This window comes from Chelon labrosus (genome assembly GCF_963514085.1).
Source record: "Chelon labrosus genome assembly, chromosome: 4".
Lineage (NCBI taxonomy): Eukaryota > Metazoa > Chordata > Actinopteri > Mugiliformes > Mugilidae > Chelon > Chelon labrosus.
Window position 1 is genome coordinate 3,303,968 of NC_140340.1, and position 24,078 is coordinate 3,328,045.

Sequence of the window (24,078 nt, forward strand, 5' to 3'; positions counted from 1 at the left end):
TCCGCTCCGTCACATGAGCCTCACGTGTTGGACGGTGCTTTCAACTCCTCACCCTCCCTCCCCTCGCTCTCTCTCTCTCTCTCTCTCACACACACACACACACACACCCTCCCTCCCTCCCCTCTGCTGGAGCACAACCCATTTCTGTAGTATTCCTCCACTGAGTCCCGTGTACCACCATGCTCCGGCTCTCGAGGCTGAGCCGTGTTTGGAGAGTTGAGTGTTTACACTGACAGAAAGTAGAGCAACAGTTCCCCAGATGACATTAGAGAGGAGCTGGGACATCACGGTGGAAACGGGCATGCACGATATAGAACAGTAAAAAAAGAGAGTTCTGTTTACTAAATAAATAAATAAATAAATTCAACTTTTAGATTAATGCTTAAATACTAAAGGGTCAGGATTTAAAGATGGCTCCAGGAAACATGACAACAACAACAATAACAATAGTAGTAATAAAGCTTCACATATTCCATTTTACTACAAGGACAATACACAGAGGACAGATAATAAAAGGTCAACATTTATTACATTATAGCCCCCCCCCCCCCCCCCCCCCCCCCACACACACACACACACACACACACAGCCAGTCTGATTCAACGCCTTGTGTGTGACTTTTCTCTTTTTTTTTTTATCGTTTCATTGCGGCCAATCTTCCGGTATCACGCGCTCACCGTGGACACCGTGTAATGTCACACTGTACCCGTTCGCCGTGCGGCACGTGCACCTGCGGCGAGATGACACAGCCGCGCGCCGCAGCGGAGCGTTTCTGACGAGTGTTTACGACCCGCCTCTCTGTACCCGGCGGGCCGTCACGTTGAGCTCCTCATGGCCGGGCAGAGAGGGAGGGAGGGAGGGAGGAGAGGGAGGTAGAGAGAGAGAGGGAGGGGGGAGAGAGAGAGAGAGAGAGAGAGAGGGAGCAGGTCACTGCCGCCGGTGACGTCAGACAACCGAGAGTGCCCGACTGGTCGGTCGGTTCCACCCGCCGACGTCCCGAAGCAGACAGACTATATATAGAAACAGCTTCAAAACAACAGGAGGGGGGGTGCGGGGGGCTGAGGGAGCGGGAAGGGTTCTCAGTCAACACTTATTCTGAATTCTGATAAGATTTGAAGATAAAAAATAAAAAGATAATAATAATCTGATGTTAATTCTTAAACACTCTGATTCTAACACGTCTTTCTGTCTGAGAGGTGACATAACAGCCTCATAGCAGCATCTCACCTCAGATAAGATCCATTAATATGTGGAGGTCAAAGGTTCCACTATTAATGTTCATCAGGGCTGGGCCAGTATCCACATCTTTTACTTCTACTAATGGTCTCCTCCACATTTATCATTCATCTTCTGTAACTGCTTGACCTGTGAAAGGTCACGGGGGCTGGAGCCTATCCGGGGTGGGGTCCACCCTGGACAGGTCTCCAGTCTATCACAGGGCTAACACAGAGAGACACTCACACCTACGGCCAATTTAGAATCACCAATGAACCTAACCAGCATGTCTTTGGATGGTGGGAGGAAGCTGGAGAACCTGGAGATCATCTGATTGGACGTGCAGGACAATAGTTCTTACGTTGTACTGATATGTGTGTGGAGATTATTGTAAGTCTTCAGTAAAAGTCTGATAAGTCCCTCACAAGTTTTATTTTTTTTTTAAAAAAGATGATCAGCCTGACATACCATTACAAAACAAGTTTTAAACCTGGGCCAATCATTTTGGCTGTAGATGATATTTCCTCAGACACCGTCTTGCACACAGACTTCCAGGAAAGTCCCTGACTAACGAGGATATACGCAATTTTAAATGCTCAAATTACACACGGTCCACTCGTGCTGGTTTCAGACAAAAGGGAGGCCGGGTTCCAGTCAGCAGAGACGGTTTCTCCGAAAGCCGAAAGATTGAATCAGGATGTGGCCCACTTTATTTTTTGAACCGGAAAACGCTGACTGAAATTCCTGCACTAATCTGTGCACAAACACATCAAATAATTAAAAAGTCACAAGAAACTCGACGTACGTTCGCTCAGTCCTCTCAAAGCGCGACCCGTCTTTATTTTCGTGCTTTTAAAGGCGTGCCCGCACAATTTACTGGATTTTAAATTAAAAATAGTTGAAAACACCAGCATGAACACAAATGAGTCACGAGTGCGTAACGGAAGGTGTTGAAATGCTCTTTAAAGCCAACGCTGAAAAATAAACATCACATTTCATAGTAATCCCATAAACAATAAACACACAAACACAATGTGTGAAGTAAAGGATAATTACATCCATTTTAATAAATAATTCTACTTTATTATACAAATTGACAGTGCTTAGATTTTATTTAGTCTTAACATACATAAGAGTTTTTTTCTTCAGCTCATTTTTCTATACAAAAGCGAAGGTAAGCAACAAACCTTATGTACACATATATAGTCCAAAAAAATAAAATAAAATAAATAAATAAGTAGTAGAACTAATATGTTTTAAGAACTTAAAGGTTAAAGAAAAGCAGCAAACATGTCAGAGACTCAGCTGGAGGACAAGAACAGGCACAGATGGAGCAAGTTTGCAAAAAAAGGAAAGGGTGGGTGGGGGAGGATTCTGCCTGTGATTTTTTTTTTATTACCGTACAAATTGCACAACTCCTGAGAGCAAACTGTAATAGCATGAGTGACGGTTTAAATTAATATTCTAAATGTCTTTTACGACCCTGTTAAATAAGATATATCATAAGACAAGTATAGCGCTGAGACGAGACACCGTCGGATTCACACAGGTGAAAGGAAACTACCTCGCTACCGAGTGCAGAAGTCACTCAGGAAGTATGCGCGTTTTCAAGAAATAAAAGAAAGATCGAGAAGGCCGGCTTATTAAATATTAACTCTATTATTATTATTATTTTTTTTTTGTGCAGGTACAGACAACCGAACAACTCCCTAACCTATCCAGTGACAGTAAAGTACAAAACCATTGGCCCAAAACTTTTAAATAAGACATAGTTGATGGAACTTAAATCCACACACCGGTGAGGTTGCATATTTAAGTTAATATATTGCACAACATACAAAAATAAGACATTTAATACTGCTCAGTAAGCCAGCAATAGAAACAGAAAACATTAAAGTGAAATAAAAAACAAATATGAACAACAAAAGGGGCTCATTCCTGTCCAGTCGACTTTTTTTTTTTTTTAATCAAGTTCAACCTGTAAAAGGCCATGTGATGAGAAATCTGATTTATTTCTAGAGCATTTGGCACCGACTCCGACTGAACAGAACGAGATGGGTGTGTGTTACCGCCCGGAGCAACACGTGCGTGGGGTAGAGCTACACATCGCGTTATGACTATCTATTTTACAGTGTTTCCCTACCGTTATAAGTGACACTCAGTGCAGTATACATTATGTGCAACCTCGGGGTGAGGACTGCGAGCTCCGTCCAAGCTTCACGCCGCCGCCAAGCCGAGCTCACGCGGGCTGCTGAGGGTTGACGTTCATGTGCTGAGGGTGTCCCAGCAGGCCGATACGCTGCTTCTGCTTCCTCTGCTCTGTCATCTGAAGAACACACAGATAACAGGTTTTAAAAAAAAAAAAGGAAAATAAATAATAATAATAACCAAAAAAACAAAAGCCGCCATGCACGTCCTCTTCTGCTGAAAAAGCTGCCAGCTTCTCTGATCTATCTGTGGAAAGAAACGCCGCACAAACTCGGCGCCGTGCTCGACTGGAACGGGTTGCTCTGAAATCCTGCCAGCTTTGTCATCCACTTTACCGTGTCTTCTGAAGAAAGCAGAAGAATATAAACTACTAAGACTGAGAGTGAGTCAATAGAAATTTCAGAGATCAAGAGAGGCACATGAGTCATAACACAGGTGCTAACCTTCATAGCAGCAGGAACAAGAACGGCTTTTCTGCTAAGAATTAACTTTAATTAACATAAGGTAGTGATTTGCACCTTAGCACTGAAACACGACAATATTAAAAGTGAGAGGACAGAGTGGTCCCGTAATGAGTGTTGCAGAAGAAATAATTCCGCGTGGAGGGACGTGTCAGAGAAAAATATCATGTTAGTACATTATGTCTGAACTCAGCAGTAAAATACTGTCCTACTGTCCTTTATCTTTTTTGTTTTCACAATAAATCTCTCAATTAAACTATTTTATTTGGAATAAACCAATATAGAGAGAGCCTGCTGCACAATTTGGCCGTTTGTGCTCATCCGTGAATCGAGCTCATGACAAAGTTGAGCAGTTAAATCCATCAACAAATGTCTGCACGTCCTACTCTTTAGATGTTTTTTTTATTTTTATTAATCAAATCATTTTTAAACAGGCCCTAACACGACGGACAGAGTGAAATGTGACTGATGTTACTGTGCCCTTCACAGCTTTCAGCTACACAATAATCATTTCCGTCTGTCTGGGTCAAAATGTCTCAGAGACATTCACTTCCTCTCTGATAGTTCTCATTTCAGGGTTAAAGACATTTTTTTTTTTTTACAATTCTGTTTACTAGAAACAGAAATTGTGCAATATTAGCCTTTATTTGCCTTTAGTTGTGATATCAGCAGAATGTATTCTTACACTATACAGTGCAGTCACACACTGGTCGTCTCTCACAGGACAACTGTCTTACGCAGCCGTTATGAAAGGAGAAGACAAATGTTGTGTGATTTTAAATATCCAGAGTTTCATCTTTGTAAATAAGAAAAATAAAACCACCAATCTTTGCCAACGTCTCAATAGTGACATGCATTCAAACTAAAGACATGATTGTTCGATGATTCAATTAAAATCATATCAAGAGCCTCGTGAGCTCTGTCGTGAACTATGACTCATCGCCTTTTGCATTTACTAAGCCCTGCATCTAAAGGGCAGCGAGCGAGCGGCGAACCAACAAACCCCGAGCAGCGTCCACGTCTTTACAGAAACGTCTGCCACTCATCACACTTTCCGAAGCGTCTGAGTGGCAGACGTCAACGCTCAGTCACGTGTCGCCCCCGTCACACCAACCTGCTCCTTGAGCTCGGTCAGCTGGCCCGAGAGGTTGGACACCAGTTTCATGGTGGACTCCAGTTTCTCCTGCAGGCTCCTGATCTCGTTCTGCTCCCCGTCCGCGTCGCTGCTGACCAAGGACATGGCCCGCATGCGTGGAAACCAGTCCAGGTTGTGCTCCTGTCAAGAATAAATGTGGATTAGTTAGTGCCAAGGCATTAAAACCCAATTCATCACACACTCCCTGGCACTTTCTCCAATCTTGTTTGCAATTTCCCAAGAAGTGCCAGTTTTACGTACAACACTGATCATCAAGCCACGTGTGACTTGTGTTTTGTTTAATCTCTCTGTCTGTGTGCAGTGATTTGAACCTTGCTCTGAAAGAGCAATCAAACTAATCATGATGGGACTTTCCATATTAGAATCACATGGGATACGAGGGCACTCTTGAAATCACTCATAACAGGAGGTTCACTGATCGGTGACATGTTTTTGTCACGCCTCGTGTTGCTGTACATACATTAAAACTGTCAAACGCACGCACACACACACAAAAAAAAGGCGAGACTAGGAAACCGCTTCGTTCGACTTAAACACACGGCTCAGAGCTCCCGTCAGCCGCAGACAAAACCTGTGAGAACAAGAAAGCACAAGAAATCTAGAGGTCTGTTCATCACAACAGCAGCAGGAGATGAAGAACCGAGCCGCCGGAGTTTATTCGGCTCCGCTGGAGTTTGTGTTTAAAGGAATTTCTTTAAGTTTGTTTCTCAGATGTATTGGTATTAAGTGATGTTTACTGAAAGGTGTCATGAACCAGTGCTGGCACAGTGGCCTCAGCAGCAGCCAACACAAGCACCATCATGTAGGTTTTATCAGATGAAGTCACAGTTTAGGGAGTTTTTAAAACGGCTGACAAGATGTCACAGAGGCAGTTCATTTAAAGCCATTACTGTCTATTATTAAACACATCTGTGTGTGTGATGGGATTTTTTTTTTTAAATTATTTTCAGCCCAGTTATATATTTACAACCAGGACTGAACTTGTAAGGACTGTAAGAAAAGTAAATTGAATTGATTGATAAAACTAAATTCACTTCTGATGTGAGATTTAAAGAATTTTCCACTGAATCAATTAAGCTATTCGTCTATTCGTCTCTATCCATCTAAATTCAGTATAATGTGACTTTAATGCACTTGATTCACAAATGTAAAAGGAACCCAGCAGCAGCCTCCTCAGAGGATGTGGTGTTTTGCTCAGCTCGTCTAAGCGCCACCCTGCTGCATTCTTTCACGCTTCTATCTCCTTTAACAACTGACCACTACATGCCACGGTCATTACGCGCTCCCCCAAACAGCCAAAGTCATGTGAAGGCGTCTATATTTAATTCTTCATAAGCACGCATCCATGTCGCCGTCATGCGCCTCCAGTCAGCACAAACACGTCTGCATGAATGCTGCATGAATGCTGCATGAATGAAGAGGGAGGATGCTGCACAGCCGCCGCTGAGGTGACTGGGTAGAGACGGCACGGTGCCAAAGAGCCGGGCTGAAAAAGTCCCTAGGTTTCAGTGGTCGATTTGGAGACGTAGGGGCGAGTGAGGTGGCCGTGCGCACCACAAACACCGTCCTGGGTCAGACGGCAGGCTGAGGGGAATCACACAACACTAAGATAATGAGTAGCACAAACTCATTGTGAAAGGAGAAGAGGACGGCTGTGAGCAAGTTCCCCTTCCTGAATGCAAAGAGATACAGGCTGTGTTTACCTAGAGCTGAACCCAGCGTCGGCTTTTCATGATATACTTACACATTTTAATAAATATATGACTTTTTTTGTTGTTGTTGCAATATTTGTTGCGTGTGAGTAAGTATGTGCTGATTTTATCATTTTATCATTATTAGATGAAGCACAGCGCTCGTCATATAGTAATGATCACATACAGCTGTGATATTGCAAAAACGTTATTTTTTTTTTTGCACACAGTTCTTCTTCTTCTTAATAAAAAAAAAAAAAAAAAAAAAAGGTCATTTCCAACCAAAGGCACACGTGTGAGTGTTTGTGTGACGTGTTTGTGTCACCAGCACCCCGGCTCTCTTTCCATCCACTGTTTACAAATGAAAGCGCTTCCAGTAAACTGATAAGTGCAGGCACGACTTTAAGACTACAACACGCCGGTTCAATGGAAATGACGGAAGTACATTTTTCATTATTAAAACCGCAGAGGCCATGACAGAGAAACAGGATGCTGTGTGGTTAAAAAACCAACAGAAAACGTCACAGTCATGCCACAAGCCACCTGACGAGCTGACAGCCCACTCACTACACAATATGCAAAAAAAATGCCAAAAAAATATCGCACGTCTAAACTCACACACACACACAGACGCGGCTGAAGTTTTTTTTTTTTTTTTTTTTTTTGCTGTGACTCAGAAAGTGTTTGAAATCTGCCCATGGAGCAGGGGCGTCTTTCAGTATCGGACACAACAAGAATTAGGGCAGTGAGCGTGAACCTAGCATCATCCTTTTTACACCTTAGCTGTGACATTTCACCCAGAGCCCTCCACAATTGACGTCAGTCCCAGTCATTGTCAGACTTGTCTGACTTCTACACCCCCTTCTGTCCTGTCGCTTCTTCCATGGTACTGCTGCATCAAATAAATCGAAACACAGTGGGAGAAAGGCTGTACTGATTGAAGAAAAAAAAATGCCCTTGCACATTACTCTGCTGATGCAAACCACTGATAAACAGGCTAAATGTGTATTTACAAAAAGCAAAACAGAAATAGAGGCATCTAATCAACACAGCTTTTCTATATGTTTCCACAGAATGAATTCAGTGACGTTCTGTGCACATCGTATATGCATCATCTGGTTTGCACCTTGCTTCTGTAGCTTTTATATGTCTTTGATTGATTTAGCGGCGTTCGTTAGTAATGGAGACTTGCACACGTCATTGTACGGTCTGAACTGCTGTTTTTACTGCACACATGACGGCAAACGTCTTGAAACTTGAATCATACTGAGAACCCTCTCTCACTCACTGTATTTTCTGTCTGTGTCTGTTAAAAACGGGTCAAATCGGTCAAACAACAACAAAATATTGCATAAAAAACACTGAGCGACGGAGCCCCCACGAACGCCGTAGTAAATACATTTCCCCAAACTCCGTGAACTCAACAGTCTTTGGGGATAACGAGGCGAGGAGGCTCGGCATTAAACACTTGCATGTGAAGCTGAGACTTGATGTGAGGGATGACTAGGTCAGCTGATGGGTCATCGGGGTCTTTCACATAATGTGCGCCTTTTTCTGCTCAGCCTGACCCTTCAACCTGCCGTTCAGAAGGCATCCCTGACAAACTCATTTTGGCTCAGCGGGGTGCAAGGTTAATGAGAGAGAGAGAATGGAGGTTAATCCCAAATCAGGTGGTTCCTCACAAGACTAAGTGTAGCAGATCAAGCCAAAAGATAAGAGAGGGGGGCTAAATGGCGTCTCGTCAGAAAGTGTGTCAGAAACTGACACAAGCACAAGTGCGTCAGGGAAGCAACCACTTCAGAAGAAGGGGCTTTCCTTCGGCAGTTAAAATGCTTTCTAATCGCTCAGAGGCTGTCACTGTGATGCATCAATGAAAACAATTCATTTGCTTTCTGGTTTCTGTTGTTTTTTTTTTTTAAATGGCAGGTTTCCACAAATGTCATCTGACTGAATAACTAGCAGCATAAAAAGACAATATGGACGTGCATATAGCTTAATATTAATCTCAATATTATAACACTTATATGGTATAAGAGACCAAATAGTGCCGGTGGGTCTAAGTGCGGTCATCATGTGGTGATACGTGGGGTGAGACCTGTGTGTGTGTTTAACGATTAAGCTAGGCATGGCTGCTTTGGGGGATTAACACATTTTATGCCGATGGCCGACTCTGTCTGAATGTTAATTCTCCGTTCACGGAGCAGACTGATGTGATAATACTTTGGAGGGATTCAAGGCCACGGAGGCAGGGATTACATAACGCAGCCGTCGTAGTCTGGAGCAAATGAGGTTTCAAAAAAATAAATAAATAAAAAGAAAAAAGAATTGCGCGTCGCCAGCACAGGAAACAAATAGGCTGCGATAATCAATTCTGTCCAGACCTATATAAGCCTGAACACCGGAGTCATAATGTCACGTCGCCTACAATGTTCTTCAAGAGTGAAGGTTAACCTCAGTAAAGACCACAGCGACAGCTGTGTTGCACGGTACGTCTGCACATGTCGTTATTGAGCCACACATGAATTGTTACCTGTACTTCACAAGACGACGAGGAAGCTGCGTTCTGAAAGGAAGGGAGCTAGAATGATATTTCTGCAGAGTTGCTTAAAACCTCAGATTAAGTGTTTTATTGCTGTTTTCATGGTCATACGACTGAATGAAATCATCAAATACATGAATTAATACGATCAGCTGATCTCATCTGATCCAGACACAAATGGAAACTGATGGATGAACTGGTAATGTGTTTATTTTATGTTAACTGAAGTTTTTGCTCCTGTCTGTGGCAGGTAAGATTAAACTGAAGACCTCCAGCGGTCTCTCAGGGTGTAGATGTTTTTAAAGACCTTTTTAACACCTACTACCTGGAATCAGTTTATTTCTAACACGGCCCCTTTATCTATAAAAAGAAACAAATGTGATTGTGTGTGAACGGTGTTTGCACATCTGACATGAGTGACGTCATCCTCACCCTGATCATTTCAGCCACATAGCTCTCCGGGCCAGTGTACTCTGTTGAGTCCTTCACCTTCACCAGGACAATGAAGAACAAGTAGTGCCACATGTTGTGCTCCACTTTGATGTGCTCTTCAAATGTTACCGTCTTATTGTCAAACTTGTCTCTCTCCAAACCTGAGGATAAAAATAAAATCCAACAAATACCACACAGGACACACACACACACACACACACACACACACACACACACACACACACACACCCACACCAAATAAACATTACTCTCATTTCTCAGGAAGGGTGAAGCAATACACTGACTCTATACTGAGTTGCATGATGACATAATTGTTCTTGTGACCGAAATGAGGAACAAACTAGAAGTAATAGACGGCAGAAGTGAGATTTGCTAAAAAGTCAACGTAGCGCTCGCCCCATCCGGTAATCCATACACATCCTCGCGCACACACACAATGCCTTTGAAAAAAAAAAAATAAAGAGTTGCCAAACACAATCTGGACTGCTGACTATTCAGATGAAATGCCAAGAAGTGACTGTTGGGTGACAGATGAGGCCGGCGTACAGTCTAACATGGTCAAGAATCATATGGCAACAGGAAGAAACACTCCTCCTCCACAGCAACACCTGCCATGACTAACTATTCATTCTGGGAAGAGGAGGCGTCTGCTTGTTTACCCAGAACAACAGCCCCCATTTTGCAAACAACCCTGACGTGAAGCTGCGCTACGGCTCTTGCACACTCATGCAAGAGCAGACCACTCGTACGATTTCTCTTAATTTCGCCGTCGTCTGCAAGCCTCGGCGTTCACACTTGCTGAGCGCGTTGCTCGCAGGGCGCAGTGAAGCAGCTGCAGCTTCGGCTCGAATGGAACTGATGATGCCAGTTGACTTTTTAAATTCTAAGAAGGGAGTACGACTAAGATGCAGCAGTGAGAGGAAAAACACAGGAAAAGATGTGTCAAAGGTCGTGAGTCACATTCCCATAAAGGTGAAAAAAAAAAAAATGGTGTCTGCTGAGTCAGAGGAATGGCTCGGATACTAAAAACAAGACGGCATTTAATCACTCATTTCTAAATCACCACACAGAACAACACGACGGTGAGAACGAGTCTTCATTTACTTCCTCACCGCAAATAAAACATGTTGTCTTCAGGATTTCCTCTTTCTTCTGCTTCTCGCTCCTCAGGTCGGCGAACGTGTCGATGATGACACCAAAGATGAGGTTGAGGACGATAATGATGACCATGAAGAAGAAGAGCAGGTCGTAGATTACTCTGGCTGCAAACAGAGGTTCCTGTTGAAGCCAAAAAAAGCCACAAAACCTCTGAGAACAAAACGAAATGAGCTCACGAGCTGCTGTCACACTTGAGAGGGGATAATAAGTCAGCTCAGAAACTCAACCGTACAACTGCAATTGAGAGTACACGTGTACGTTAAAATAATATCATTACCCAGTCATTCACGGGTTTGCCAGCTCATCGTTGAGCTCCTGTATGACTTGGAATTTAGAAGACTCGATTTAAAGAGGTTAAAGGAATAGGAAAATATCTGATTTACGAGTCGATTTATTTAATTTGCTAAATTCCTAAACTACAGCTCCTCTTCCTGCTTGATAGAAAAATAAGAATCTATAAATACAGAGTGGAAACGTTTCTCATCACAGAAGCTGAAGTGCTGGACACATGTGGTTTCTGAGTGTATGTGTACCAGAGGTTTCACTTGGGCCACGAATCATGCTAATGTGCACGCATTTTAAAAGTGAGGCTTGAGGTGAGCACACAAAAGTGAACTCTGCACATGCATCACTCTGCACGGTGAAGCTCAAAAAAATCCAAGAGAAGCAATAACGACCACGAGAGGACTTTAAAAATTAATGTGTGGAGCTTCAACGCGTCGCCAAAATAGATCCGGTCTTTATTTAGAACTGGGAAATCTCTTATTTACCGTACAAGGACAAATAAAAGAACAACAATAGCGTCAGAATAACACACGGAGGTGACTCATAGTGACATCTTTGTGTACAGCGCGAGTTACCGAGTTACACGTACGCACGTCATCCTGTCGAACCTGACACAACTGAAAACAGTGCAGAGAATTCAGATGCATGCTAAGCTAAGTAAGTTTATATAAGACTGTGTGAGTCATGCCCTCATTCTGTGGGTCAAGCTGCAGATCTGAAGCATGCTGCGGTGGCGTACGAGCTTGTCTTCATCCTGGATAAGCACCATTAATGCGTTTTCTGGCGTGTTTGGAGTTATGAAAGTCCCCCCTTCTGCAACCCCGTGAACTTTCCACTGAGCACATCTGCCAGTCACGCATACCATAGCCCTCACTGCCCTTTATACATGCCACCGGCTGCAAAATTCGTCACCCGTTCTATTTTTTGCTTATTGGGTCAAAAATATAATGCTCTTTTTGAAGTTAGAGGAAATGAAACGGTTGTTCATTTGTCCTCATGAGGACATGAATGGCCGCTTTAATTGAATTCAGTTTAATTTAATCTTTGTGGCGGTGCTCGGGGAATGTGGAAGTATGTTTTCATGCATTCTGTTGTGATGTCTTTCTTTCTGTCTTTCTTTCCTATCGTGTTCCTGTTCTTCGTACCTCTTTGGATGGCTTCCGCAGGACGTCCCCAACACCTCCTCCACTCCTGAGGCCGTGACTCAATACCGTGACAATGCACATGAGCAAGGAGTCACACGTTCGCTCCTTGTCCTCAATCACCACTGCTGACGGCTGGATGGAGAGGGAGGCTACGGAGACATACCCGAATAATTACTACACATTACTATACATTCCTATTAACCATCAAAAATAACGAAAGAAACCCATAAAAATGAGGCTCACTAGAATAGAATCATTTAAATCCAATATACAACCAATGCCACTATTATTGGTTTATTGAATCAGTCCCATCAAGGGCCTTAAGATCTTAATGAGACTGGGAATTTTTCTCAACAAGTCACCAGACTACCATAATTAGCCATCCTGGTGATAAACAGACAAGGTCCAAGCAGCTTGAGGAGGCAATTGTTGGGTGATGAATTTGAAGGTGCTGCATCAAGGTTAGTCAGTTTGCATGAACTCTTTGTTCGCAGGGTGACCGAGTGGACCCATCGACCCGCTTGTACCTGATGCTAAGTAATCCCTGACCTTTCAACCCTGGGCCACGACGTCGGGTCTTAGGGTCGGTCTTCTGACACCACAAAGAATCTAAACCCCTACGTTTCACGTAGCTCCCTGAAAGACCCTAGTTACCCCGGCCAGTTTTAATCCCATGACTTCCCGGCTGCCCAGATTTTCAGCTCAGAGGGTGAGTCACAAATCTCCGAGGACATGAGGGCCTTCAAATACACCGACAAACAGAAGCACACAAACACAATTTCTTGCATACCAAAAAAAAAAACATGTGGAGTGAACTGGTCGACCCCGTCACCAAGACTCCGCACATACATGTACACACATTTACCATCCATCACGGCCTCTGTTGAACAGTTTTCTCCGTTTTCTTTTTGGCATACTCCTCCAGAGAAGAACTCTCCCACCATGCTGGCTCCATGCTCTGTTCAGTTGGGAACGAGACAAGGCATTATGCACAAACTGCACGTGAAACAGCATTTATATAAACTATAATAATGGTGATAATCTTAGTGTGTTACAAAGAGTAGGTGGCCCACGTGCTTCTCAGGCATTCACTGGAGACGGGGTCACTTGAGGCCGTGGGTCAGTGAGTGCAAGAAGCAGGGGGAGGAAGGAGAAGACGCTCGCATTTCAACGTACCTAGGGTTTTGTTGGGTATTCTGTCGACGGCCAGAATGAAGTCGTCTTTGAAGAAGATGTAGCCCACAATGGAGAAGAGGTAGACGAGGATGAGGGCCAGAACGGCCGTCAGAACAATAGAGCGGCCATTGCGGGTGACGCTCTTTATTACGTTCAGCAGAGTCTCTTCTCGGTAGACTAGATCAAAGAGCTGGAAAGAGGAAGGATTCGGAAATGTGTGTACAGTGTCAAAACAAAGAGCTTTGTGTGCAGACGACAGCATGTGACCAAGCGAGTCTCACGTTTCTCCAGGCACCGATGCAAATGAACAATTTCACACTAGCCTGACTTTATATATTATGTAAACTGAACCCATTCTTCCAGGATTAGTATAATTATTATTTTAGTACAATATGTACACCGATCAGGAATAACATTATGACCACCTTCCTTATATTGTGTAGGTCTTCAAAACAGTTGTGACTCATCAGAGAATGGACTTCTGAGGGTGTCCTGTGGTGTCTGGCAACAGGATGTTGTTAGTGGGGGGGCCTTTGAGGGGAGGGGGCCTCTGTGGTGCCTGGTCTGGTCTAGGTGGGTGCTACATGTCTAAGTAACATCCACACCAATGAATGCCAGGTCCAAAAGTTTCCCAGCAGAACACTGAACTGTCACAAGATGGTCAATGTTCTTGACTTCTCCTTTCACTGGTCATAATGTTGTGGCTGATCTGTGTATATAGGGATAAGAACATATGTTTTTGTGTCTCACGTACTAGCAGGCTGTAGAAGAAGACGTGGACAAAGACTCCGAGGCTGCAGATAATCAGGTAGAGAAGGTGGTACAGGAACTCCACGTCCATGATCATGGCTTTGTATCCACGCGTGAAGGTCCCTCGGTTCCCGACGAAGCTCATCAGGAAGATGACCTTATTACACAACTGAAGAACAATGGAAACACGCAGAAAGAATAACCGGCGAGTTCAAAGCCAGTAAAATAAAGATTTGTTCAAACAACTAAAAATAAAGTGGAATGTGTTTGAGAGCCAGAGTGGAATCTCCCACTTATGCATCACACCTAACTGCTACAGTGTGAGTGACACGTCTGTTAGCAGCTACAATACGACCTCCTGTGCGTCTGCATGTTCGCTGGAATGCAAAATCTAGGAGAATGTTCACATTATTCCTCTATGAGTAAGTTTAACGTCTGGCATGTGACCGTCCCTCGTGCCAAAGCAAATTGCAGTCAACCATCTATTGAGAATTAAAGCGTATCGGGGCACATCCTCGCTGCGTCCCAGGACACGCTGATGGACACTTACATTAAAGCCCCCCAGCAGGAGCAGCGTGGGCTCTAAGCCCACGGAGAAGATGAGGCGCAGGATGGTGGAGGCGATGAGCGCCCTTACACCGTGAGGCTGAGGCAGGACTATGACAATAGCCAGAGACACCAGCATGGCCATCCACAGCAGAGCAGACAGATGGGGCTCCAGAGTGCCTGAAGATGGAGGAAGTCGCGTTAGGAGGAGGATGTGAGTCAAACATTTTTTGTTTTTTCTTGTCTTCAAACGTCAATCCAGGCACTCGGAGGTGATACGTGCCACACATCCTCTACATCTGTACGCCAAGCTAAACCACAAAAGAACAGTTGAATCAACGTGAATGTGACAAACGTGGCATTAGCACATGTTTTACTGGGAGGGTACAGGTGTGAATGAAACCAAAACATGGTAAAAGTAAGAGATAAATATCTTGTTTTGTACCGTCCTCAGGCTGAATCATTGTCTGTTTTTTTTTTTAATTAGTGAGATTTTACAGTCTCCCAGTCGTGTATATTTGCAGCAGTGACATTATTGTGTGAAGAGACGCTTCCTGAAATGTGTTTACGTGCGTATGACGTGAGGAAGTGAGATCCACCCCAGGCATTTACTGGAGATGAATGTGGAGATGCCTTCTTGTGTAAGATGTCAGCAGAGTTACTCAGAGCGGTCCACTAATGACTGGATCACCTGAGATGCACGTTAACGCCAGGCGTGAACAGGCTGGAGCAAAGGAAGAGCATGCATGCTATTTCAGCATTTTTACATATTTTTTTCATGTGTTTTGGAAACTTGCACTGAAACTGAAACTTTCTTTTTCCCAGAGGAGAAGTTTTTAACTTTTCATACTTCTCTCTAAGAGGTCAGCGTGGTATTTGTTTCACTACATGTCGTCATGACACGGAACGTTTCCTATCCTCACCCTTTGTGTGTGCATTTCTGTTTGTGACGTGTTGCGCGTCAATCACTGTAGATCAGCAAAGCATTATCACGAGCTCAATCTGAACAGAATAAAGCAGAGAGGCTGAATCCCTTCCTTAATGTTAATCTTGTTAAGACAAGAACCAATTTATTAAGTTGTAAAAGGAAGTGGGTCAGGTTCTCTTTTGTCTGAAACACCAAGAACATCACTCCCTTCTGAAGCCTCCTCCTCCTTGTCACTCTGCGTACAGATCACATGACAGGTACTTGTTACATAACTTCTCGTTGGCTAAAAATACTCTTGGCTCCAGCCGATTTCATCAAGGATGATCCCAGGTACGGCACCGCGAGAGGCTGACTGGGCGCTCGGACTTGGCAAGCAACGCAGACACAGAAGCTTGGACGTCACACTCGCCTACTGTCTGAGGCCATTCATCTCTCTTACTGGCTTACTCTGCAGCTATAAGACTGGCTGACCTTTACGCCAAACTACTTACACTACACTTTGCATGTCCAGGTTTCTCTGATCTTGTCAGGCTGCCAAGCTACAGCTCCATCAGCATCTGCGGCCGGGTGTTGGTCACTTTGACGTAGTTAGTTTCATGCACACAAACAAAACACCTGACCTGAATCGCATCAGGAACCCGAACGGGAGATGTGCAGCCACTAACAGGCGTTGTTCAAGGTATTAAAAACATCCACATCTCTGGTTGCAACTGGGAAAAGTTCCCGACCACAGCTTCCCTTCAAACAGACCGCCTACAGGAAACCATGCAACAGGAACGTGAACGGGGTGTACAATAAGGTGTCAGGGGACTTTGTGGTGTTTGGTTTGGTCACGTTAGCATTGAAATCAGGACATATTATGTTTTCTGCGTTGCACAAGTTAAGGCTGAGATTTATTTCCTTTATAACCGACTTCCATTTGAAGCCAACATAACTTAACCCATCTTTCACAGACTGGCCTGTCCAGGACCTTTGACTCTGAAAAACCACATGGAGTTTCTAAGCTAACAACCCTTTTTTTTTTTTTTTATTTGTTTCTTCTATACCACTGTGAGGAAGTTCAAACAAAAGGGACCTCGCCGTTTGACCCCAGACAGAACAATTGAAAGTTTATGCGTGTCACAATGTGTGTCTTCTCTTTGGAACAATGAAAGCCTTAACGGCGGCGGCTTTTTCACATCTCCACAAACGCTGCACTCAAGAACAGAGAAGAAGAAAAAGAAGAAAGTGAAAAGAGACGGCAAAAAAAAAACCAAAAAAAACCTACACGTAAAAAAACATGCATTCATTCATTCAGACCTGTCTCTCCTGTCTCTGGTGTCGGGTCACAAGGTGTAACAGATTTACTTCAGACAGACTTTCCTAATCTAAATGTGTAAATCAGTGCTACATGAGAGAACCAGACCAACCGGGGTTAATATGATGAGGTCAAATATGCAGATCCCACAAATAATCTCAGTGACCTCCGTTTTTTTTTTTTTTTTTATCCTCGTCTTTGCTACGTTTTTAATAAAGCTATTTTAAATCAAGTTCATATTTTATTGATTCAGAGTTGGTGAGCTGTTTGTCTCACTCTTCTTCTGGATGCATACGCTGTAAAAACTGTATTTGGCATTACACCGACATCTGAGATACTTAGAAGTTCTACTTTAAACTGAACATACGTTTTCAATGCTGGATTATTAGTTCCATTATGTAGTTTAAAACAACGTTCATGGTTAAAATATTGTGCTGGGACACGAATGCAGCATCAGTTTCAAAATTCAAACACTAAGAAAAAACAAAATGTTAACTCCTTGTCAGATATGACGGCGAGGCAAGCGCTGAAAGGAGGACGGAGCACGGGAATTGGCTAAGAAGCTAGAAATTAACACTATCTGCAGTTTCAATATCGAAATGAACGGATCGAGGCGCCTTTTATCACGGCTTCCAACGCTATGCTGTACGCTGTATGCTGTGCGGTTTTGTTTACGTGTCCAAATTGGAGGATATAGGAGCAACAGGTCTACAGCAGGTCTACAGCAGCTAGGACACGAATGTCTAAAATGATGCAATGTGGTGGACTAGATGACAGTAAAGAGACCCGACAGTTAAAGTCTTATCTGTTAGGTGTCACTTTCATTTGTATCTGAAGCTCCAGTGTCAGTGCTGCAGCATGATATTGTACTTCCTGCTAGAGACAGTATTTACAGTCTGCACGCACTCACTCGCGTATAGATACACACCAAGTTACCAGAAGTGATACATATGGAGAAGAAGAATACTCAAACCAGTACCGGTGTGAGTATGACACTAGAAATCTGATGGCGTGTTAAGTCGCGTCAGTGTCAACCTCAGAAAAAGGTTCCGTGTCAATAAACAGGTCAGGACCTAATTAAGAACGAATCCTCCTCCTTCCCCTAATGAGACAGTACTGCAGTTTGAGATCCAGATCGACGGCTAGGATTACATTCTCATCACACCTCTACTTGTGGTGAAACTCACTTTGGTTAGGGAGGTGTGAGGCTACACCCAAACCACAGGCACGGGAGCACACAATGTTCTGTTTAGTCCCGTGGAAGCTTTGCACTAATAATGCACCTTACTGTACGTCATTTGATCTGAACACACGCCAGGTCCTATAAATAAATTCCCTGCAAAGATATTCGGGATGGAAAGTGAGAGGCGTCAGAATTCAGAATGAAAACGGTTTATTTCTTTGGCTTTTAGGAGATCTGAAGCAAAAGCATTACACTTTTAAACAACACTTGGACTCAAATTGCACAGCTAAAACAATAGATTATTTATATTTGCAGCATCTACAATACGTTAAGACTAGTGACAGAGATTCAGACGTGTTATGCGAGCAGTGGGCAATACACCAACGAGCCTGTAACCTCAGGTGGAGATGAGAAGGTGATATAATTTGACTGATTTTCAAACTTGTGCGAGTTCATTTACAGATGAAGAAGATTCTCACCTGGAAATTACAGTAGAAAATGGGCGTGGCTGCTAATTTATTGGCTTACAAAGAAGCGTTACATGTCCTTCTAATATCGACTTCTGATCCAGGACAGCTTTATTATTATGACACACAGAGCGGACAGACTACCTGGCAGCAGCACCTGGAGTAAAATATGTAAGGGTGTAACAACCAGATCCTAAAATAAAGAGCTAAACAAACCAAATTTCTTTTTCACATTCATCGTTGCCATACAGGTTTCTGATTATGTACAATATGTACCCAATGCCTCACGCTCCACCCCTGACCCAAGGAGCTAATGTTTGCGCCTCTCACTCCCATTTCCTGTGTTGCAATAGTCACACTCATTGTGTTAACCACAGGGCACAAACACGCAGATGGCAATCAGGGCTTGATAAAAGAAAAAAAAAAATGTTGTTCTCCCAGTGTTAAAGGAAAGAGACGGACCCACACTTGCGGTCCTGAGCGCTTAACTACGCATGCATGTGTGAATATGCAGTAGAGCAACGCATCACACGTCCCGCATGAGCCGCTGTCAAAGCTTCACATGCTTGCGGTCTTAACTGACAATTGAGCACTGGGAATTATGGGATGGAGAGTACATCTGTTAAGTAACTGACCTCCACGGACACCTTCCAGGGGGTAAAAGAAGGCCACCAGCAGGTTCATGAGCACGGCGAGGTTGAAGGAGATGCTGCTCCAGAAGGACATGTTCCTGGAGCACCAGTACAGGATAGGCTGGGCTGCGGGACGGGGCAGGTCAGGAAAGGTCATTAAACTGCAGAGCACACACACACACACACACACACACACACTGCAGCATCCAAACATCCTGCACACGTCTCCACGTTACCTGCGTTCTACACCAAAGGCCACTTTAGTTCACAACAACTTTACACCTAAAACAATCAGTGTTTCACACCAAAGATCAGATTCTGTCCCTTAATAATATTAATTTTCAATAAATATTATGAAGCAGAGATAAAGATGTTCGACTCTGCATCAGATTAAACATGTTGCTGAAATCCTTGAATTACATATGCATCACAAGCATTGCAGCTTATTTTAATTCTCACTTTGAAAACAATTAATCTCAGTTGTAAACACATCTTATATTTCTTTTCAGCAACACAACATATTAACATGTTTAATCAACCAGTCATATTGTTTGGTGGATTTGATGAATAGACTGACTTTTGGGGTGAAACACATTAATTAAACATCGCTATAATAAGCATCAAATAAATAAATAAAAACTAAAACACTCCTCTAAAGATCCTCTAAAGAACATACATTCAACTGTTACTTTCTATTTTAAGGAGGGCAAACATACTTGCATGCACATTGTTGTACATGCATGCACGCACACACACGCACACACACGCACACACACTCACACACACTGCCTACTTAGGCCTCGGTCAGGAGATCAGTATCGTAGCCAACGCTATTTTGAGGCCAGCTATTCATTAGAAAAGAAGAACTGCAGGTGGGGACTTTTAGCAACAGAAGTCACTCTAATCATGACAAGTGGTTAGCACCAGCGGAACAATATGGTCTCCAGCTGTGGTGGTGATTCATTCACATAGGAAAGAGGTGTTTCTCTCATACTGCCCCGGGCCTGATCATGGGACACGCCACAGCATGCTCCTCACGAGAGAGAAGAGACGTAAACAAAGCTAATACTGAGAGAGAATCAGCACGGGCCAAAAGGGAACTGCTCTGACACCAGAGGGAAATTCACAGCAGCGGATCTTTTACTGGGCATGACCTCAAGCTGGCACACGGATGAAGCAGTTCGACCCTTTAATACCATTAGGATGGAAGTGAGTGGGAGCATCCTAGTTGGCTGAGTGGAGCTAAATGCATCGGGCCAAGTTGAATTTTCTTTCCTTTCTTGGTTTTCAGTTTCCAGAAAGACAAACTACAGGAACTCTGTGACCTCATTGCAAAACACATGAAGTAAGAGAATAAAGGAAGCATGTGTAAACTCCAGCGTGAAGCTTGCATTGTAAATCATCCACTACATCACACTGACAGGCCTGAACACATTCACTCCAGAGTGGAAAACATCACTTTACAGCATATACTGTTATCACATCTTAGCTTTTAATGAACTCACTAAACAAACTTATCAAGGTTTATATGCTCTCTCCACTTCCATCCCTCCAGGGTCCAGAGTTAATCGGACGGACTGCAGCCCCTTTCACACGCCACATTTATGAGTTCAGTCATCAAAACGCCGGTTGTGGGATTTAGTTTGCGCCCATTTCATTGTGAAGTGTGTCTGGTTGTTAATTACTTAGACGCTGCTCATTTGCATTTAAGTGTGCAGTTAACACCCCGGCGTTTTGTCTTGTTTTTTCTTTTTTTTTTTTGTGGTTGACACAGCTCAAACATGAAGTTACTGGTTAGACCTGTTTGAGGGCGCCAGGAAGGGTGCCAAGATCTGTTAAGCTGCGGTTACTGTTGTTGCTGTGAGTTTTCTTTTTTTCCTTTTTAAAACATAGTTGCTTTCATTTACGACATCTGAAGCACCGCAGAAATATTTTCAAAGTAGAGCTGCAGTGCTTCAAGTTTTCATCGTAACAATTTTAAATACATCTTATTGCGCCAAAATGTCAAATGAACCTGATATTAATGGAGTATTTATGTGAGAAAGGGGCTTGAGGGGGTGGGGGGGCGGCCTGGAGGGATGCTAGAGCAAAGAGTGTAAACAAAGCACTAATAAAGAGTTGAGGAGAAAGACGCACAGGGAACCGTGTTTGTGTTACCAGTAGCCTCTTGAGTACCTCGCAGCTTCTTCTGCCAATTCATCTCATTGAAGAGGTCCTCAGAGCGCAAGAAAAAGTCATTGATCTTGCTGCCTTGCTCGTCCCGCTCCGTGGTGTAGTAGACACGAAGCTTGGACTCTTGAGTTAGGAACTCACAGATGTTGGGCACAGGGAAGACTATCTGCTCCATGGTGCGATCCAGCCGTACGATCTGGACACAACCACAGCAGCAGCCAACCAATCACAAACACATACAAGCACATCATCCCACACTCTTCTTTAAGGCTCAGTGTCTGCAGATTATATAAAAATTAGGCGTTAGGGTTATGAACTCTGCTAAGCTGCAAACACAAAAGGTTGTTTTCTCTGCGAGGCCGGCTAATAGACTTAACCAACAGCTTCTGCTCGGAACTCTGTCAACAATCTGCATTCCTTCTGCTCACTGAGCGCGCGCAGGAAAACGTGCAAACATACCGAAGGCGTTTGTCATTCTGTCACGAGACACAATGAAACTCAGGAGCAGGCCAAGAAAAACATTTTCACATACCTCAATCAAAGTGTGCCTCAGATATCTTGGAACAGGATATCTGATTGTACACATGCTGCAGTAAAATTGCGGGAAAATGTGACCGGAAGAAAAAAAAAAAAAAAAAAGGAATGCAAGCAGGCAGAGATAAAACGGCTCAGATTAGACGGGGCACGGAGCGGACGACTGACCTCAATCTGAGCCGTGTGTTTGGCGTAGAACTCCAGGGCCTCGTCACCCTCTCCATATGTCCCTCCTGGCTTCAGCATGGCCTGCAGTTCCTTGTTGTGACGGGCTAACTGAAACAGATAAAACGACGAGAGATCTTTAAGAAAGATTGTTTATCTAGCACGTGCTGAACCACGTTTATTGACATTTAGCGGCTAAAAAGGCTCAGTATGCAGGATAGATTGATTCAGACACACAGTAAACATGAGGTCACTATAGATCCATCTGTCATATGTGGCTGCAGCATTCTCTCATGCGTGCCCATCTCTCTCCACTTACTTGATGCGCCAGGATGTAGATATTATGACCGACATTGCGCGGAGACGCAGAGTGCTCCTCCTCTCCGTCCTCACCCTCTGCCGGCTCCTCCACCTCTATCTCGCCCTGCATGTAGGCCTTTTTGATGACTTCCACCTGCAGACACACCAACACTCAGGACAACGTCCACTCAACGGCGTGAGACGGCTTGTGTGAGGTCGTACGCACCAGCTCTTTAGGCCTCATGTTGTAGAGAATCCTCTCAGCGTTCTCGCTGTCGTGGCGACTCTCCATAATAGCAAGGAGAAGCTTGGAGGCATTATTCTGTGAAAAGACAGAGAGACACGGATCAACATCATTAACTTCTTTTTGTTCAGAATTCCAGGCTGTAAAAAGGAAATAACTCGAGAACTACTGAAGAGGAAATCCAAGTCTAATTATTTTTACTTCGTCATTGTTATATAATTCATGATGGAGAACCTAACAGGGAAGTATTGTATAAGCATTGTCTGACCTGAATGCTTTCTGTCATAATAGTTTCGAAACTTTCCTGCAGTGAGTTGATGAGCGAGTAGCTTTAGCTGCATTTGCGTATTTTAAATTGTATTTTAACTTCGGTAATCCATTGATCCATTTCCCCCACATATGGACGGAAAAGTACACTTTTAAAACAAATCTTCAAGCAATCCAGATGTGTCGTGTCTCTGACAGAACTATCGGCTGAATGTTTCCTCTCTTCACAAACTCACTTTGAGTTCCAGCACCAGATCCATCCTCTTCTTGCCGAGGGGGTTGATGTCATTGAGGATGAGGGCGATGATTATGTCAATGCCGTTACACTCGTGAGTGGCGATACAGTTCTGTGGAAGGAAAGAAATTAAATGGCCAGTGCTCTCCGTTCATTGGATCTGGCAGGTTCATAGAATTATGCCCGGTGCGTTGTATTCACATGAATGAGAAGGATTTAAAGAGAACACTTAAAAGCACAAGGGGACACACTCGTCGTAGCACCGTACTCTAACCCTTGCGGACTTCGTTGAATCCATTAGCGACCACTCTGGATGGCTTCAAGAGAACAGATGGATGTACGCCGTGCAGAGAACACGGGCTATGTGTGAGGAAAGAGGATGTGTGCTGACGTTTTTTTTTTTACTTTTTCTGAAAATCTTTTTAAAGATCTCACAAAAAATTTGACATGATCAGATAAAAAAACAGCGTCTTAACCTAATAAACACCAATCAGCAGTGTTTAGTTCTGTAATGCTCCCTGGCAAATCTTAATAACACGGGATATTCAGTCACGCAGAAGCAAAAGGGGAAGCGTCTGATCGACCTGAAACTCATTCTGCTGAAAGCGGCAGCAGCCCCAAAATTAGAACGATCATCTGAGGCAGGAAGAACAAGGAGTCCTGCAACTGGGGATTTGATCTCAACATCACAGAGTCAGTCTGGGGTCACATGAAGATGCAGAAGACACAGTATATTCACAGAAAGTTCTTCAAGATACTGGAACAAGTAACCTGCAGAATACCTGGAGAACTGGAGCCGCAATGAGATCTCATGTTCGTCTGTAGGAACTTTACTTCCAGTGAGCTCAACCAATACTGTGCCAACTGTCTT

The 24,078-nt window shown here is 43.7% G+C and overlaps 1 protein-coding gene across 1 annotated transcript in view; it reads right to left on the reverse strand.

Moving 5' to 3' along the window:
- Positions 1-2,258: 2,258 nt before the first annotated feature.
- Positions 2,259-24,078, reverse strand: part of LOC311486932 (inositol 1,4,5-trisphosphate-gated calcium channel ITPR1-like) — a 60,886-nt gene continuing 39,066 nt past the window's right edge. Inside the window, exons 41-55 of the mRNA XM_084542954.1 lie at positions 23,209-23,319; positions 22,688-22,783; positions 22,481-22,615; positions 22,165-22,272; positions 21,427-21,658; positions 19,294-19,416; positions 14,788-14,963; positions 14,242-14,406; positions 13,488-13,677; positions 13,177-13,269; positions 12,312-12,460; positions 10,836-11,001; positions 9,703-9,863; positions 4,999-5,160; positions 2,259-3,541 (exon numbers count right to left, since the gene is read on the reverse strand). Coding sequence (XP_084399080.1) covers positions 3,455-3,541; positions 4,999-5,160; positions 9,703-9,863; positions 10,836-11,001; positions 12,312-12,460; positions 13,177-13,269; positions 13,488-13,677; positions 14,242-14,406; positions 14,788-14,963; positions 19,294-19,416; positions 21,427-21,658; positions 22,165-22,272; positions 22,481-22,615; positions 22,688-22,783; positions 23,209-23,319 — 2,154 coding nt within the window. The 3' untranslated portion in view covers positions 2,259-3,454. The remainder of the gene's footprint in view (positions 3,542-4,998; positions 5,161-9,702; positions 9,864-10,835; positions 11,002-12,311; positions 12,461-13,176; positions 13,270-13,487; positions 13,678-14,241; positions 14,407-14,787; positions 14,964-19,293; positions 19,417-21,426; positions 21,659-22,164; positions 22,273-22,480; positions 22,616-22,687; positions 22,784-23,208; positions 23,320-24,078) is intronic.